At 42.4% G+C, this 20,066-nt stretch overlaps 1 protein-coding gene across 1 annotated transcript in view; it reads right to left on the bottom strand.

Annotated features, from left to right (window-relative positions):
• The window catches only part of LOC144761660 (uncharacterized), a 348,522-nt gene that overhangs the window by 143,708 nt on the left and 184,748 nt on the right, over window positions 1–20,066 (bottom strand). The window contains exons 4-5 of the mRNA XM_078646947.1: window positions 17,544–17,666; window positions 8,671–8,793 (exon numbers count right to left, since the gene is read on the bottom strand). Coding sequence (XP_078503073.1) covers window positions 8,671–8,793; window positions 17,544–17,666 — 246 coding nt within the window. The remainder of the gene's footprint in view (window positions 1–8,670; window positions 8,794–17,543; window positions 17,667–20,066) is intronic.

Below are 20,066 nucleotides of genomic sequence, written 5' to 3'. Positions count from 1 at the left end.
AGAGCCAGGACTTGAGGTTTTTCCTGAATGCTTGCAGATTTTTAGATTGTCTGACACTGCGGGGGAGTTTGTTCCAGGTCTAGGCCACTATCTAGGAGAAGGCTATTCCTCCCAATCTGGCTCTGCAGATGGGTTAGATTTCGGCCAGGGGGAGGTTGGCAGAGCGGAGGCTTCTTTGGGGTACATAGAAGAAAACTCTTTCGTTTAGGTATTGAGGTCCAGTGTTGTGGAGGGATTTGTAGGTGTGAGTGAGCAGGATGAAGGTCCCTCTTTTTTTGATGGGGAGTCACTAGAGGTCTCGTAGATGCAAGGTGATGTGGTATTGTCATGGGATGCCAAGGCCGAGTCTGGCAGCGGTGTTCTGGAGGGTCTGGAGTCTGTGGAGTAGGGATTTGTTGATCCTGGCATAGAAGACATTTCTGTAGTCCAGTCTGCTGGTCATGAGTTCATGGTGATGGCCTTTCTGGATTCAGGGGGTTCAATGTAAGGTGTTTTGGAGGATGTGGAGGGTGTTGAAGCACCTGGAGGAGATGGCATTGATCTGTTGGGTCATGGTGAGGGAGGAGTCGAGTATGAAGCTGAGGTTGTGTTGTGTGCCATTTAGAGCTCCGAGTGAATTTTCCGGATTCATGCCCCTATATGTGTACAATTCACATTGCCCTTATATAGGCATAGAAATCAATCCTTTATTAAGGCATAGCCCATGCAGACCAAATACAGGCATGGCTACTTCCATCCATACCAAACGTCACAACGATTTCTAGGAAAATCGGCTTAAGCAGTTAGGGAACTTCCCATTGCTTGAATATTGATTTGTCCAAGAACTCATGTATTTTACAAAGAACAACTATTCCCTAAGGTTCTTTCCTGATGGTATTATGCCCTACTTTACGTCAATCTATGGCATTCCTAAACACCTTCAAGGTATAAATATACCTTCACTTGCTATGGCAATCTACGATGGTTCAGAGCAGTTCGACTATCTACTTGCCCGACGCAGCTCGCTACAGCAAGTGCAGAAGGAAGCTGACCCTCCAGCTGATGCACTGATCAAGAGGCTGCCTCTCTCTCGCCGAGAATCCAGCTCCAGTGTTTCCAAACTCCCCTTGCGGGGTGTTGGGAAATCGAGTCCTGAGACAGAGATACCAGATCTCCTTCATTCTAAACCAAGGTATGGAGTTGATTAGAAACTAGAGAAACCTTTGGTAGATTCTTGGCAAAAACTACTAAAACCTATGCTACACAATACTTACTTCTTCCCGCGAACTAGACTTAGGTTAGGTACATTGGGGTAGGTGTATTTAGAAGCACTAGTTGAGTATTTTAGGCAATGTTATTTATGTATGTATTTTTATATGGCTTAGAAACTATACACTGCTTTTACAGTATTATTTTATAATACTATTCTCGCTGTACGCATTATACTTTGCAGTCTGCTTAACGATTGTAGCAGTTCACTTCTCTTGCATGAGAAAGAAGACTGTTAAATAAACCTTTTTATTGAAAACACCAGTTTCTCCATTCCTCTGCAAACTCTGTTGAAACGAAGTATGCACGATTGACTGAGAAAAATACTTATTTATTGTTTCCGCGACTCTAGAGATATATTTCTTATTCTTGGGAAACAAAGTTGTCCTGCTTATGCGGTTGTCAGAAACTAATCCCTTCCTGTGAATTCGAGAAAGTTTCTAGTGACCTTTGAGCTAGCTGGCACTCACTATTAAGTTTAGTAAATTCGATAGAGACCTAGTCAACCTCAGTCCTACATCTAATCTATAGGATATATTATTCCAATGCGCAGAGCCTATTGGGAATATAGGAACTACACTACAGTTGGGGGAGTGGTCCATGGGTGTGGAGGGTTTCCTCGGTATGTTGGTCCACCAGGAATTCTCTCATGCAGAGAGGGTGGATCTGAGGACGAGCACATCTGTTTTCTCAGCATGGAGTTGCAGGCTACTGCTGCTCATCCAGGAAGCAATGTCTTTCATTGTGATGTGATTTGGTATTTATAAAGCGCACTACCACTCCGAGGAGCATCTTGGCGCTGTGACTCCCTAAGTCAAGCAGAAGATCATAACTAGACTGTCCGAGAGATGGAAGAGGATCATATTAGGGTTTTACATACTGAGTCGGGCAAGTGAGTAGATCCATGTTTTTAGCTGTTTCCTAAAACTTGATTCTGTGTTGGCTGCACGGAGATGATGAGGTAGTTTGTTCCATGCTTTTGCGCCAATCACAGGTAGGGATTTGCCTCCCTTGGTTGTAAGCCTGAACTTGGGGACGATAAGCAAATTTGCTGTGGATTATCTGAGTTCACGTGTCGGGTGATATTGTTTGAAATATTTCCGTAGGTAGGCTGGGCCTTGATGATGGAAGGCCTTAAAAGAAATGGTCAAAACCTTGAACAGAATACGTTTTTGTATCGGGAGCCAGTGCAGCGCATCTAGAGCGGCAGAGGCTGAGGATATTCTTGCCCAACCTAAGACTAGCCTGGCCGCAGCATGCTGGACCATCTGAAGTCTGTGTAGGGCAAATCTATTTAGCCCTGCATACAGGCTGTTGCAGTAGTCCAATCTTGATGTTATCAGTGCTACTGCGACCATCCGTCTTGCACTCAGAGGGAGTAGCTTGAAGAATGTTCTCAGACCTCTAATGATGTTGAAGCAGTTTCCAGCCACTTCTCTCGTTTGTTGGTTAAAAGACAGGGTGTTGTCGAATTTGACCCCCAGATGTCTAACTGCATTGATGGTATTGGGTGGGGCCTCTGCCTCCTTAGGCCACCATAACTGGGGGGAAAAGCAGTTATTAGGACCAAAAGGCACAATTTCTGTTTTGGCAGAATTACATTTCAAATGGTTGCTGGTCATCCATGAAAATACTGCCGAAAGACATTCTTTCAGAGTAGCTTCAGCATTCGAGGCATTTTTATCCATAGTCAATACCAACTGAGTGTCATCGGCATATGCAATCGAGCCAATGCCAAACAAAGAGATTAGTTTGATCAGGGGAACCATATAGAGATTAAACAAAGTGGGGCTCAAACTTGAGCCCTGCGGGACCCCTGTTGTCAGCATTTTCTCTTCAGAGCGGAATTGGCCCAGCATGGTGACTTGACGCCTATGTGCCAAAAAACTTCTGAACCATTCGAGAACGGTGCCTGCTATGCCCGCATTAGCTAGGCGATGTAAAAGGATAGCATGGGACACCGTATCAGATGCTGCAGAAAGATCTAATAGGATCAGGATAGCCTTCTTGCCCTGATCCAGTGCAGCTTGAATGGTTTCATTAGTGAATAGTAGTGCTGATTCGGTGGAGTGGTGTGCCCTAAAACCAGCTTGGCACGGATGGAGGATTTCATTCTCCTCCAAAAAGGTCATCAGTTGTTTATTGACACAGGATTCGGTCAGTTTGCATAGAATTGGAAGAAGCGAGATTGGGCGTAGATTTGTAAGAGTAGCCAGATCCTTGACAGCTTTCTTTTGCAAGGGTCTGACTGCTGCCACTTTCCATCGTGAGGGGATCTCTCCAGATGCGAGGGAGGCATTAATAATGGAATTTATTTCAGGGTTGACTACTCCTACTATTGTTTTCAGCAACGTTGGGGGACAGGAATCAAAAGGAGATCCTGATCTCATTGCGGATATTGCCTTATGTGTGTCTTCCAGAGTCATGGGGTCAAAGGTTTCCCAGCAGGGATTATGAGTGCCTAAAGTTGGCTTGGCCTCTGAATCCTCCGATTTAAACGATGGAAAGTCTTTTGTGATAGTATCTATTTTCTGGGTAAAATAGTCAGCTATCTCATCACATAAGTTCTGAGAAGGTGGAATCTCTTGTGCCAGTGCCTTGGGGTTTCTAAAACTATTCACAATTTTAAATATTGCTTTTTGTTTGTTACCTGTCGCTTCAATTTGTGCCGTATAATACTTGGCTTTGGCATTTTTGATCGCAGCGTGATATTGTCTCCGCCCCGTCTTATATGCTCTTTTTTCGTCATGCTCATAGTGGCGACGCCACTTTCGCTCCAGGACTTTAACGTTGACCAGCATTTCTTTTAGAGAGCCTGAGAACAAAGGGGCAGAGTACTTCTCTTTGTTAGATTTAGATCTTGTCCCTGTGGTTGTAATCTTGTTTCCTATTTCAGTCATCCAATCCTCAAATTTCTGATTATCAGTGTGGATATTTCCTGAGAGAATAGGTTTGCTATCCTTTGCCCAACTGTAAAGGTCGGGGTGTTCAATGATTTTACCCCAGCAGGGTACAGCTTTATCCTTTAGGTATTTATCATTTTCTTTTTCTCAGTTTCCTGAGAGCTAAAACTAAATTCAATGAATTTGTGGTCCGTCCATGTTTGTTGAACCAGAGATTTGACATTCATCGCCTCTATATTAATGCTGATGCAGTCAAGTATATGGCCTGCCAGGTGAGTAGGTTCCGAGATATGCATCATCAGTCCCAGAACCTGCATGATTTCTTTAAAACTGGAGGCATGTTTATCGTTGAGATCGTCCATATGAAGGTTTAAATCTCCTAATATGGTGAAATTAGCGAACCTGAGGGTCTGGCTGCTAAGTACCTCTCCTATAGTTTCTAGGAATTGTTTGGCATGTCCTGGAGGGCGATACAGTAATGCACCAGCAAAAGAAAAGGAGTCGCCTATTTTAATACAAAAACTTAGACTCTCGGCTCCCGTAATATCAGAAAGTTCTGTTGTTGTACATTTAAGGGTATCTCTATGTATAATCGCCAATCCACCACCTCGGTGAACTGGTCTATCCTGCCTCTGGATTAAATAGCCAGGGGGTAGGGCATGAGCTATATCAGGGTTCGACCATTCACGTAGCCATGTTTCTGTGATGAATAGACAATCTAGTTCATTTTCAGTAATAAGGTCATGGATGTGAAGAGCATTTTTACACATAGAACGTGCATTTATCAGTCCCTCCTTTATGGATACAGATTTTTCATTCCATTGGGGTTTGTAGTAGGGTGAAAGTGTTAACCTACACTTCTGACAGCTAATCGGGCCTTGCCAGGTGTCCACACTAATGGTATGCTGACAGTGTTTATAAGCTTCATTTAGAGATAATAATTCCTCTCGTGACCAAATGAGAGCTGGAGTATAGTATTTGGCCCTGGGCCCATCCTTGGCGCGGACGGGCGCAGATGGGCAGGACTTAGGCTTGACTTCGGCACGACTATGGCGCGTCCGCTGATCGCGTCCGCTGCGCTTAGGTGTAGCCATCTATTTTTGTACTAGGTCCTCGAGCGCTAGAGCGCTGGAACTGGGTCTACCCCCAAGATGGCCGCCGTTTTTTTGCTCGCAATTGACACCCCACCACTCAGTACCTAACTCGTCTGAGTGCGTGTCGTCAGAGAGAGCAGTAGCAGGTATGGAAACAGCTTTTTAAAAATAAACTAATGCGGCGCAAACAAGATTTGGCAAAGAAATTAACAGCATTCCTTTCTGGAACCTGCGTCTGGTTGTGTTGGTTTCCTTGGTGAGGGAGAGGATGAGTTGGGTGTCATCGGTGAATGATACTATGCTGATTCCATGCTTTCCGACGATGACAGCGAGGGGTCCATGGAGATGTTGAAGAGCATTGGGCTGAGCGATGCTCCTTGGGGTTCTCTGCAGCAGATCTCTGTGGGTTTGGAGAGGGGTAACTGGAGTCTCATTCTTAGGGTTCAGCCGGTGAGGAGTGAGCAGATCAAGTCAAGGGCAGTTCCCTGAATGCCGTCATTCTGGAGTATAGCAGTGTGTGTGTGTGGTGAGAGAGGGTGTTGAAGGCTACAGACAGGTCTAGGAAGTTGAAGGCCGCCATTAGCCCCCCATACTGCCAGCAGATGGCCATTGAGGTACACCTAATCACTCTACTTTGTGACTTTCTGGAAACAGTTCATGAGATCTAACTGTCATTTACACTTAGTCATCTTATCAAAGGCAGCCTACAGGTGAAAAATGGTGAAGGGCAGAAAAATGGAAACTATCTAAAAGTGTCATTTTTAAAATTTTGATTATGTATCCGACTTTAACATTAAAAAAGGGCTCTTCAAAACAATCTCAAAGTCAACAAACTTGAAAGAGCTTCCAGCTCTCAATTGGAAGTTCTAGAATAGTATATGGAATAATGAATTGTCAATGTAATCCTATGGGAGGGGCAGGGCTCACAGTAGTGAAAAACTGAATTTAGGACATTTTCACTAATAGGACATGTAAAACCTAAAAGTACATGTCCAACATTTTAATAACACAGTACCCTGCCCAAAGTGCTACCTAAGGCCTGCCTTAAGGATGCCTTAAATGTAATTAAAGGGGAGTTTAAGGCTTGATAAGGGGGTTTAAATGCCAACTCAAAATGGTAGTTGAAAACTGCATCAGGCTGCGGTGGCAGACTTGGGACATGTTTTAGAGTGCTACTTAAGTGGATGGCATTATCAGTGCTGCAGGCTCACCAGTAGCAATTAGTTTACAGGCCATACATATATGGTACACCACTCTAAAAGAGGCGTACAAGTACAATAAGTATGCCAATTGGGGTATAAGCCATTGTAATCATATTTTAGGTAATGACCACAAGCATTTTATCACTGGTTTGCAGTGGTACAGTGCATAGTGTCCTCCGGCCAACAACAAAAAATGCAGCAAATAATGGTGGTGGTGAGGGAAAAAGGCTTGTGGAAAGACCACCCTCAGGCTGACAGGTTTAACACACAGCATCTCAGAACACACTGCTTGCATATATTAAATGCTTTCCTTCCTCTTTGGCTAGTGTATGGCTTCCAGTGCCTGCTTGACTCTCCATTTAACTCAAATGTAAAGCTACTTATTTTATTTGGTCAAGATTTGACAAGAATTTCTTGTTTTACCTAGTTCTGTGTACTGTTTTCTCTGACATCTACAACAAAACCGAAAAGAAGTTGCCAAGGTACCGGTGAAGGACTGTAAATATAAATGCATTTCTCATCACACAAGATGATTGACTCTACATTCAGAAGGAAATTATATTCAAAACAAGGTGATAAGCACTTAACATTATAATTTTTTAAAACGAGGAAATTAAATTAATATTAAAAGTAAGCAGTATTACATATAATTCAAACATGGGTTTGCAAAAGAGAGTCTGTATATTTATGTATAGGTGTATCTAAAAGATGAAAACTGTGAAAGGCCGATGACTTGATGAAAATTATTTCTTTCTTCTTGTTTTCTTATTATGATTTTACCACCTAAAATTACCTAAAGCCCTCAAATTTGTATAGGGAATCTGTATTGGCACCAATCTGTTCAATCTTTATGCTCAGCAGAAAAAAGTCTGTAGCAAGTTACTTGCTTTGCATGACAGAGTCTAGTGATCATTCCCAGTTTTTGAGCAGTCACTAAGGGGCATATTATCAAGGGGCTTTATCTCCGCTTTTTTGGCTTTAAAAGCCAAGAAAGCGGAGATAAAATTATCTCCCTATTACCAAGCTGTCGCTAACACCAGTTAGCGACAGCTAATAGGAGATAGTGACCATCTTGGGCCCCGCTTTGCATGTCATTGATATTTATCACTAATGACATGCAAAGTGGGCGTGCCAAGATGTTAGCGACTGAAAACAGTCGCTAACATCGCTATCTCCTATTACTAACTTTTGGAGATATTTGCGCTAAGCGCGAATATCTCCAAAAGCTAACACTTGCCCAGGAGCAGTTCTTAGCCATGTTATCCAATGGGAGGTGGATAACATGGCTAAGAGCATTTGCTCGATAATGCATGAATATCGCTGACTTTTCAGCGATATTCATGCATTGCGGCCGTTTTTTATCGCATTTGCGATAAACCTTGCTAATAGCAAGGTTTATCTGCGATAAAAATCGCCGATGTGCGGCGATAATTTTTGTCTCTAAATAAGTTAGAGACAAAAATTATCTCTATTGGTTGGTAATATGCCCCTAAGTTCCTCATTACAAATGGCCTATAGTAAGGCTTAGCAATATATGACCAGTATTGCTCACATTACATGTATTACCACACCATAACTTAGAAGTTACAAGTTTAACACCTGTAATGAAAAATAGCAGGACGAAAACACAATAACCACAGTGATTTCTGTATGTTTTCTTCACATTTGCTGCTTTCACACCATGAAAGAATCACCAGGATTAGACAGAGCAGACTCTCCCAGAGCTTCTATGGGCACTGGAAGCCCGCGCTTTCTACTACCCAGTTGTCTAAGACAGCTAGGCGAGAGAACTTTAAAATGCATATGTCTGGCTAGCCATCTCAAGATGGCCTGCCAATGAGACATGTGCATTTTAAAGCGCGCAGTTTCCTGCTGCTGCCAACCGCAGTGCTGGCCCTGCCCCGTCCTGACACTTAGAGTAGGACCTGTAGCTGAAAAATAAAGCGGCTGTAAATAGACTTTATTGCCGTTTTTATTTTTCAGCGTTGGAGCTTCTGGGGCGACACTCTGCTGCTCAAATGGATGAGCCACCCCTGTTCAAGGCATTCGTGTGTTCTGTTGACAAACAAGAACTATTAAATAAAAATAAAATGCATACATAAATACATTTCATAGACTTCCAGTGAACAGAAATGTATTATGCAATCAAAATAAACATGTTACCTTTGTTAAATATCTGTTTCATTAAAAACGATATGTTTCATTGTTATAATGATGCAATACCTTTTTTGTGCTGCAAGTGCAGAATTTAAATAGTTCTTCAGAGCCACTTTCTTCAGAGAATTGCCATACTCGGAAGTGAACATAGCATCACTATCCCGTTTGGCTGGTGTCTGGTCATTGTGGCTGTTTTGGAGAGAACATATGAGAAAATATATATTCATTTAAAATTTGACATTATCTGTGCACCGTGAGATGTGTAGCGATGAGTGAAAATAAGCATATGGCAATTATTTCGTGGAGCAGCTGAAGAAGCTAAATGTAATTTTGCTAGCAATTTACATACAATGCTCTACGAAGAACTACAGATTTTGCACTCAGATGAGGTGTAATAATTCTTCAAATAACTGTTACTCTAAATTCAACCCTTTGTTTTTCATCAAGACACATGGTCTTTTGGTTTTCACTTACAAAATATTACCTGCATTTAACACCAGTCGGACAGTCAAAGACAGCATGAATTCACAACAAATGTGAAAATTCCACTTTCATTCGTGTAATAGGAAAACTCACCTTTGTATGATCTCCTTCTAAGTACTTTCTTGAGAAAGGACCAACAAATGCCCTCCCACGGATCTATTTTCGTAGCTTACTTGACCTGTTGTTTAAGTGTGTAATACCTTTGTGTCCCAGTGTGTTTTTCAGGTCTTGCTTTTTCCTAGACCTTGATTTTAATGAAATTGTATATAAAATATACTTATACTTTCAGCCAGCCCTCTTCATCCATTGATTAGTTGTGTCATTCACGTTTATCTTCCACCCCTTACAGCTTACTGTGTAGGGCAATTGGTCATGCTACTTCAGGTATTTGCTAACTTTTAGGTGAGTTGAAGTAATTCTCTTTAGTAAAAACACAGGGGCAGATTTATGAGTTCTGGCGCATCTCTGCAAATCAGCAGGGATGCGCCAGAACTGATGCGTCACGCAATTCCCTCCTTGCGGCACCACAGATGCGCCGCATTTACAATGCGGCGCGCCATGGTGCAAGGAAGGGCAGATGCGTGACGCATCTTGTGGTGTACGGGCGGCGCATTGCTGGAGTAGCGTCGCAAGTGCGACGCAAATCCTGCAATGTACAGAGGCCACGATACATAACGTGGTGCGTCACTCCTTACGCCTGCTTCAAGCAGGCGTAAGGATTTGACGCAGCAGCGTCGTAAAACTGACTCAGTGAAATCTTGTAGATTTCACTGCGTCAGTTTTACGGGGCTTTCCTACGAGGGAACGCCCACCCTGCGACAGAACGCCCACATGAAACCTGACGCAGGTTTCATGTGGCGCAGGGCTTTACAACGTGACGCATCTGCCTAGATGCGTCACGTTGTAAATAGGTCGCAGGGATGCGCCACATTTTCGCGACATTGCGTCACGCAACGGCGGAGTAAACGTGGCGCAAGACCGACATAAATCTGCCCCACAGTATTTATGATAGACTGTTGGACCTCTGGTGTAAAGCCTGTAATTCTAAGCCAGGCATGCCTACGTCGAGAATGCTGGTATTGATTTCTCTTGCTGCAGTGTCAGCAGCATCAAGAGCACATATATTAGAACAATTAGAGCTGAGCTTTCCTTCATGAACTAGCTCTTGTGCCTTTTACTTATGTTCATATGGGAGGTACTGAAGTAGATCATCCATTTCATCCCAGTGGGCCCTGTGATATCTAGCTAAGAGACTCTGTGAGTTGGCAATGCACCAGTGATTAGAGGCTGGTGCTGCTACTCTTTTACCAGAGGAGTCAATACGATTTGATTCTTTATCTGGGGAGGAGCATCACCATATGTCTGAGTTTGCTACTTTACAAGCATTGGAAACTACCAGGGAATCAAGGGGAAGCTGTCATTCAATAAAAAACGATCAGAGGGTGATGTTTTATATTTTTCATCAACCCTGGGTGTTAAGATTCGGGCACAAACTGAGCTTTTAAGGTGTCCTCTGCATGTCTCATTACGAATTTCAAAATAAGTAGACTTTGACTAACTCTGTATGAAGACCAGAGTGTTTCAAATAAAAAATCATAATTTCTAACAAAGGAGGGAGGGAGAGAAAACAAGTGGATTCAGTCTCCCCGAGTATAGTACGAAAACAAAGTGGAATCCACTAGGGCAGTTTGAGATGGTCCCTATTGTGGTGGGGAACACTCAGTGTTGTTAAAATACCCCTCACACACCAACAGGCCCCTTGGTGTCATGCTTCATCATCGGGGTCTTCGCACCCCTCTACGGGATGCGGCGTGCTGCGACCGACGACTACGTGGGAGCACTTTTTATTGGACTATGTGTGGATGTTTGTGGGGTAAAGGACGTATGTGAGTGGTGAGTTTAAAGTGGGTGAGGGTTAAAAAATACCTGGCTCTTGGGGTAGGAAAAAAAAAATCTTTATTCGGCCCCCGGTTGGTATTGTTAAAAAGGGTGCAGAGAGAGGTATGTGAGTGTATAATTAAGTACACCAACCTCGTTTGTGCGACGACGCACAAACGAGGTTGGTGTACTAGACCAAAGATAAGAGATTTTCTGATTGAACATGCGGAGAAAGGGAAAATGTGTGATAGCAATACTGTCGAGGGTAGAGTGGATTGTTCACTGAGGGGAACCTGAAGGATGGTACCGACCAGAAAGGAGCAATACACGTCCGAATCAGATGATCGAAAGAAAACAATCTAACAATGGAGTCGATGACCATGCACACTATCTCTGAAAGGAGGAGTCACCTTACCTCATGACTATGAAAGACTATATTGAATAAAAACAATGTGCAAAAATCCGGACCCAGAACTAGATAGCAGATGTATGTAAAGCATGTGTACCTACAGCACACATGTCTTGAACTTGGAGTGAATGTTTTTTTGTTGTAAAAAATAGTATCTAAAAGATCAAACTACCAACCGTGGATGTCTAGTCATGAGAGATCTAGTGAAAACCGAAAAATATGCCTAACCATGATAGAGCGCAGTTAGGATGCAAGAAGTGATTGTGACTGGTCAGCGCTTACCATCGAACTTAAAAAACTTAGAAGTTAAATTTCAGCAGGGCAAGGTTGCAGGGGGTGTCCAATGAGGGAGTGATGTTGCCGGATAGCCTTGGTTCAAAGCTGTGGTGAAGATTTCTACGTTCGACTGAGTCGTCGAAATGGAAGTTGAAAATCTCCACTGGGACAAGGGAGAGGGATGTAGCTAAAGATAGTTCCATGAGGTTATATAGCCCTTTGGCAAAGGACAGTTGAAATGGATTTCCTGTTGTGGAGAAGAACGTAGCGGGAGAATCAGAGAAGCCAACTTACTGCCAATGCGCATCTGGAGGTTAGGTGAATAGGATGGTCCCGTTATCATCCTGGTTCTTAATTCTCAGAGCTGTTTTGAGCAAAAATGTTCCTACTTTGGATTTTGGCTATCCAGGGGCACCTTTAGCACCACTTCCAAGGGTCCTGGAGTCCGGACTCACTCAGGCTTGGTACAAATGCGGGTTCAAGATGGAAGAAGCCTTTTGTGTATTTTTGGACCAGAACAGGAGGCCAGCAAAATAGCCCTCATGAGTCACTCTGGAGTTCCTTGAACAGTTGAAGATCAGGGGCCATATGTAGGAAGCCTAATTGCGCTTGCAAATGCTGAAATTCACAGAATTTCAGCATTTGCGATTGCAATTAGGGCAGTGTGCTATGTAGCACACAAAAACCCACATGCAAAATAGGGAATCACAAAATTTGCGATTCCTTATTTTGCTATTGCATTTAAGGAATCGCAAATGGCGATTCCTTAAATGCAATGTAGGAAGCACCCAAGTTGTGCAAATTTGGGCTTAAAGAATCGCAAAATACCATCAACTTCAGATTGGTGGTATTTTCCAATTTCTTTGAAAAAATGCACTTCTTGGCATTCTAGCCCATAGGAATGAATGAGAAGGTATTCCTTATTTGCGAACCTCAAATTGTGATTAACAAATAAGGAATACGTGGGATTCGCAAAATATTTTGCTAATCCTACCGACATTGTGTTTTGCGATTTTCTAATTGCGATTCCCAAAAAATCTAAATTTGAAAATCGCAAAACACAAATTACCTACATATGGCCCCAAGTCCTTGTACCCAGGTAGAAGGAAGAAGAGCACCAGAACAAATAGGGAAGCAATCCAACAAGTCAACTGTGTTATAGAGCAACAGTCCAGCTGAGTGTCAGTCCTTCCATCAGCACAGAAGTCCTTCTTTCTGGCAGACTACCACAGGTCAAGAAGAATACTGAAGAGTTGGCATATGAGGCCCTACTTGTTTACCCTGGTGCCCTGGTTTTGGTAGAGGACACATGCTTCTAGACAGTGGCTTTAACATGCATGACATTTCCTGACTCCCGTGCCTGGCTCCAAGCTGGCTGCAGTGAAATGCAGAGTTGTTAGGCCCTTTGTTTGAAGGCAGAGTACAGGCTAAGAATTTTAGGTGGCGCTGTGCTCAGCTTCAATCAACCAATTAGGTATTTGTGAAGTGTGCTACTCACCCGTGAGGGTTTCCAGGTGCTGGGGGATAAGCGGAGTAGGTTGTGCAGATCCATATCATCCAAAGAGCCAGGACTTGAGGTTTTTCCTGAATGCTTGCAGATTTTTAGATTGTCTGACACTACGGGGGAGTTTGTTCCAGGTCTAGGCCACTATCTAGGAGAAGGATCTTCCTCCCAATCTGGCTCCTCAGATGGGTTAGATTTCGGCTAGAGGGAGATTGGCAGAGCGGAGGCTTCTTTGGGGTACATAGAAGAAAACTCTTTCATTTAGGTATTGAGGTCCAGTGTTGTGGAGGGATTTGCAGGTGTGAGCGAGCAGGATAAGGGTCACTCTTTTTTTGATGGGGAGTCAATAGAGGTCTCGTAGATGCAAGGTGATGTGGTATTGTCATGGGATGCCAAGGACGAGTCTGGCAGCGGTGTTCTGGAGGGTCTGGAGTCTGTGGAGTAGGGGTTTGTTGATCCTGGCATAGAAGACATTTCTGTAGTCCAGTCTGCTGGTCATGAGTTCATGGTGATGGCCTTTCTGGATTCAGGGGATTCAATTAAAGGTGTTTTGGAGAATGTGGAGGGTGTTGAAGCACCTGGGGGAGATGGAATTGATCTGTTGGGTCATGGTGAGGGAGGAATCGAGTATGAAGCTGAGGTTGTGTTGTGTGCCATTTACAGCTCCGAGTGAATTTTCCCAAATCATGCCCTTATATGTGTACAATTCACATTGCCCTTACATAGGCATAGAAATCAATCCCTTATTTAGGCATAGCCCATGCAGACCAAATACAGGCATGGCTACTTCCATCCATATCAAACGTCTTAACGGCTTAAGCAGTTAGGGAACTTCCCATTGCTTGAATATTGATTTGTTCAAGAACTCATGTATTTTACAAAGAACAACTATTCCCTAAGGTTCTTTCCTGACGTTATTATGCCCTACTTTATGTCAATCTATGGCATTCCTAAACACTTTCAAGGTATAAATATACCTTCACTTGCTTTGGCAAACTAAGGTGGTTCGGAGCAGTTCGACTATCTACTTGCACAATGCAGCTCACTACAGCAAGTGCCGAAGGAAGCCGACCCTCCAGCTGATGCACTGATCAAGAGGCTGCCTCCCTCTTGCCGAGAATCCAGCTCCAGTGTTTCCAAGCTCCCCTTGCGGGGTGTCGGGAAATCGAGACATGAGACAGAGATACCAGATCTCCTTCATTCTAAACCAAGGTATGGAGTTGATTAGAACCTAGAGAAACCTTTGGTAGATTCTTGGCAAAAACAACTAAAACCTATGCTACACAATACTTACTTCTTCCCGCAAACTAGACTTAGGTTAGGTACATTGGGGTAGGTGTATTTAGAAGCACCAGTTGAGTATTTTAGTCAATGTTATTCATGTATGTATTTTTATATGGCTTAGAAATCATACACTGCTTTTACAGTATTATTTTATAATACTATTCTCGCTGTACGCATTATAAATTGCAGTCTGCTTAAAGATTGTAGCAGTTCACTTCTCTTGCATGAGAAAGAAGACTGTTCAATAAACCTTTTTATTGAAAACGCCTGTTTCTCTATTTCTCTGCAAACTCTGTTGAAACGAAGTATGCACGATTGACTGAGTAAAATACTTATTTATTGTTTCAGCGACTCTAGAGATATATTTCTTATTCTTGGGAAACAAAGTTGTCCTGTTTATGCGGTTGTCAGAAACTAATCCCTTCTTGTGAATTCGAGAAAGTTTCTAGTCACCTTTGAGCTAGCTGGCACTCACTATTAAGTTTAGTAAATTCGATAGAGACCTAGACAACCTCAGTCCTACATCTAATCTGTACGATATATTATTCCAATGCGCAGAGCCTATTGGGAATATAGGAACTACACTACAGTTGGGGGTGTGGTCCGTGGGTGTGGAGGGTTTCCTGGGTATGTTAGTCCACCAGGAATTCTCTCATGCAGAGATGGTGGATCTGAGGACGAGCACGTCTGGGTTTGGAGAGGGGTAACGGGAGTCTCATTCTTAGGGTTCAGCTGGTGAGGAGGGAGCAGATCAACTCAAGGGCAGTTCCCTAAATGCTGTGATTCTGGAGTATAACACTGTGTGTGTGGGAGAGGGTGTTGAAGGCTACAGACAGGTCTAGGAAGTTTAAGGCCGCCGTTAGCCCCCATACTGCCAGCAGATGGCCAATTGAGGTATACCTAATCTCTCTACTTTGTGACTTTCTGGAAACAGTTCATGAGATCTAACTGTCATTTACACTTAGGGCAAAAAAATGGAAACTTTCTAAAAGTGTTGTTTTAAAAATGTTGATTATGTCTACGACTTTAACATTAAAAAAGGGCTCTTCAAAACAATCCCAAAGACAACAAACTTGAAAGAGCTACCAGCTCTCAATTGGAAGTTCTAGAATAGTATATGGAATAATGAATTGCCAATGTAATCCTATGGGAGGGGCAGGGCTCACCGTAGTGAAAAATGAATTTAAGACATTTTCACTAATAGGACATGTAAAACCTAAAAGTACATGTCCAACATTTTAATGACACAGCACCCTGCCCAAAGTGCTACCTGAGGCCTGCCTTATGGATGCCTTAAATGTAATGAAAGGGGAGTTTAAGTCTTGATAAGGGGGTTTAAATGCCAACTCAAAATGGTAGTTAAAAACTGCATCAGGCTGCGGTGGCAGACTTGGGACATGTTTTAGAGTGCTACTTAAGTGGATGGCATGATCAGTGCTGAAGGTCCACCAGTAGCAATTACTTTACAGGCCATACATATATGGTACACCACTCTAAAAGAGGCTTACAAGTGCAATAAGTATGCCAATTGGGGTATAAGCCATTGTAATCATATTTTAGGGAAGGACCACAAGCATTTTATCACTGGTTTGCAGTGGTACAGTGCATAGTGTCCTCCGGCCAACAACAAAAAATGCAGCAAATAATGGAGGTGGTGAGGCCTAAGGCTTGGGGGAAGACCACCCTCAGGCTGACAGGTTTAACACACAGCATCTCAGAACACACTGCTTGCATATATTTAATGCTTTTACTTCCTCCTTGGCTAGTGTATGGCTTCCATTGCCTGCTTGACTCTCCATTTAGCACAAATATAAATCTACTTATTTTATTTGGTCCAGATTTGACAAGAATTTCTTGTTTTACCTAGGTATGTGTACTGTTTTCTCTGACATCTACAACAAATCCGAAAAGCAGTTGCCAGGGTACTGGTGTGGGGCTGTAAATATGAATGCATTTCTCATCACACAAGATGATTGACTCTACATTCAGAAGGAAACTATATTCAAAACAAGGTGATAAGCACTTAAGATTATAATTTTTTGAAACAAGGAAATTACATTAATATTAAGAGTAAGCAGTATTACATATAATTCAAACACGGGTTTTCAAAAGAAAGTATGCATATTTATGTATAGGTGTATCTAAAAGATGAAAACTGTGAAAGGCCGATGACTTGATGAAAATATTTCTTTCTTCTTGTTTTCTTATAATGATATCACCACCAAAATTATCGAAAGCCCTCAAATTTGTATACGGAATCTCTATTGGCACCAATCCGTTCAATCTTTATGCTCAGCAAAAAAAAGTCTGTAGCAAGTCCCTTGCTTTGCATGACAGAGTCTAGTGATCATTCCCAGTTATTGTGCAGTCACTAAGTTCCTCATTACAAATGGCCTGTAGTAAGGCTTGGCAATATATGACCAGTATTGCTGACATTACATGTATTACCACACCATAACTTAGAAGTTACAAGTTTAACTCCTGTAATGAAAAATAGCAGGACGAAAACACAGTAACCACAGTGATTTCTGCATGTTTTCTTCACATTTGCTGCTTTCACACCATGAAAGAATCACCAGGATTAGACAGAGCAGAATCTCCCAGAGCTTCTATGGGCACTAGAAGACTGCGCTTTCTACTACCCAGTTGTCTAAGACAGCTAGGCTAGAGAACTTTAAAATGCATATGTCTGGCTAGCCATCCCAAGATGGTCTGCCAAGGAGACATGTGCATTTTAAAGCGCGCAGTTCCCTGCTGCTGCCAACTGCAGTGCTGGCCCTGCCCTGTCCTGACACTTAGCGTAGGACCTGTAGCTGAAAAATAAAGCGGCTGTAAATAGGCTTTATTGCCGTTTTTATTTTTCAGCTTTGGAGCTTCTGGGGCGACACTCTGCTGCTCAAATGGATGAGCCACCCCTGTTCAAGGAATTCGTGTGTTCTGTTGACAAACAAGAAATATTAAATAAAAATAAAATGCATACATAAATACATTTCATAGACTTCCAGTGAACAGAAATGTATTATGCAATCAAAATAAACATGTTACCTTTGTTAAATATCTGTTTAATTAAAAACAATATGTTTCATTGTTATAATGATCCAATACCTTTTTTGTGCTGCAAGGGCAGAATCTATATACTGCTTCAGAGCCACTTTCTTCAGAATATTGCCATACTCAGAAGTGAACATAGCGTCACTATCCCGTTTGGCTGATCTATGGTCTTTGTGGCTGTTTTGGAGAGAACATATAAGAAAATATATATTCATTTAAAAGTAGACATTATTCGTGCACCGTGAGATGTGTAGCGATGAGTGAAAATAAGCATGTGCCAATTAGTTCGTGGAGCAGCTGAAGCCCGTTGGGCTAAGTTGCGCTATATAAGATGGTTTTCATTCATTCATTCAAGAAGCTAAATGTAATTTTGCTAGCAATTTACATTTGTTGCTCTACGAAGAACAACAGATTTTGCACTCAGTTGAGGTGTAATAATTCTTCAAATAACTGTTACTCTAAATTCAACCCTTTGTATTTCAACAAGACACATGGTCTTTTGGTTTTCACTTACAAAGTATTACCTGCATTTAACACCAGTCGGACAGTCAAAGACAGCATGAATTCACAACAAATGTGCAACATTTCACTTTCATTCCTGTAATAGGAAAACTCATCTTTGAATGATCTCCTTCTAAGTACTTTCTGGAGATAGGACCAACAAATGCCCTCCCCACGGATCTATTTTCGTAGCTTACTTGCTCTGTTGTTTAAGTGGGTAATACCTTTGTGTCCCAGTGTGTTTTTCAGGTCTGGGTTTTTTCTAGACCTTGATTTTAATGAAATTGCATATAAAATATACTTATACTTCAGCCAGCCCTCTTCATCCATTGATTAGTTGTGTCATTCACGTTTATCTTCCACCCCTTACAGCATACTGTGTAGGGCAATGTGTCATGCTACTTTAGGTATTTGCTAACATTACGGTGAGTTGAAGTAATTCCCTTTAGTCAAAACAGAGTATTTGTGATAGACTGTTGGACCTCTGGTGTAAAGCCTGTACTTCTAAGTCAGGCATGCCTACGTCGGGAATGCTGGTATTGATTTCTCTTGCTGCAGTGTCATCAGCATCAAGAGCACATATATTAAAAGAATTAGAGCTGAGCTTTCCTTCATGAACTAGCTCGCGTGCCTTTTACTTATGTTCATATGGGAGGTACTGAAGTAGATTATCCATTTCATCCCAATGGGCCCTGTGATATCTAGCTAAGAGGCCCCGTGTGTAGGCAATGCACCAGTGATTAGAGGCTAGCGCTGCTACTCTTTTACCAGAGGAGTCAATAAGCTTTGATTCTTTATCTGGGCAGGAGCATCACCAGATGTCTGAGTTTGCTCCTTTACAAGCATTGGAAACTACCAGGGAATCAAGGGGAAGCTGTCATTCACTGAAAACCGATCACAGGGTGATGATTTATTTTTTTCATCAACGCTGGGTGTTAAGATTCGGGCACAAACTGAGCTTTTAAGGTGTCCTCTGCATGTCTCATTACGAATTTCAAAATAAGTAGACTTTGACTAACTCTGTAGGAAGACCAGAGTGTTTCAAATAAAAAATCATCATATAAGGCGTACTTGTCCAGTGTAACTCAATGATGTGCTGCTGCCTGGAAATTGGCTCCAGATAAGATATGCTATCATCTGGAAGTGAGAGTTTTGTAGGGTATAGGTCTGGAACATAACCCATGGGTGGATCAATATTGTAAACATTCCATGGGTCTCTAGGCAGATGAACATTGTCATCATTATCATCATCATCCCTATCTTCTAAATCACGCTGTGTGTAAGGAGATCCCTGTGGTGTTATGTGAAGTGGAACTAAGCCTGGCAGTACAGGTAAAGGTGAAGTCGGTGGAGGCAGAGGAAGGGATGGCAATTGTATAGGATTTGTAGCAATGTCCTTTTCTTTTTTTTTAGGGAAATGTTGTCTCCAGTGTCCTGTGAGCTAAGTACATCTTGGAAGGAGTTTTGGCCAATATGTGTCCAGTATCTAGATTAATATAAATGTTCTTCTGTTTTGGATCAAATCTGTCTTTCATAAAGTCAAAGATTGGTTCCGGAGGGTATAAAATATGATCTCTCAATTTTGGTGCAGAATGTTTTGGTGCCAAACTGGACTTATCCTTGGAAGTGGAATGATTCGGTTCCGAAGCAGTTTTTGATTTCAAAGCTGAAGTTTTCATCTGCTAAGCATATTTTTGTTTTGGGTGGGAGGATTCTGGCTGTGAACCGGATTTGTCTTTCGGAGTGGAATGTTTTGGGTCTGAAGACGATTTGTTTTGGGACGATACCGAGCCGGAAGGATTGACTATTTGTTTTGGTGCTGTGCCCGAGGGAGGGGCGTCAGAAAGGTCGTCTTGGTGTCGACCAATGCACATAGGCATAGGTGGTGCAGAAACCTTATGTTTAGTGATGGGTAACTTCTGGGGAACGGGTGCATTGCTACCCATGACACCCTGTCCTGCTGGAATATCTTCTGACTTGAACTCGATGTCGAGGTCGGAGTTGGATTCTTTAACCATGAAGGCCTCATCTTCTTCTGCTGCTGCGGTTCTTGTTCGAACTCTTCTTTGAAGAGCT

The sequence above is a fragment of the Lissotriton helveticus genome, chromosome 6 (genome assembly GCF_964261635.1).
Source record: "Lissotriton helveticus chromosome 6, aLisHel1.1, whole genome shotgun sequence".
Classification (NCBI taxonomy): domain Eukaryota; kingdom Metazoa; phylum Chordata; class Amphibia; order Caudata; family Salamandridae; genus Lissotriton; species Lissotriton helveticus.
Note: the sequence above shows the minus strand (reverse complement) of the source record. Positions and strands in the feature narration are given on the sequence as shown.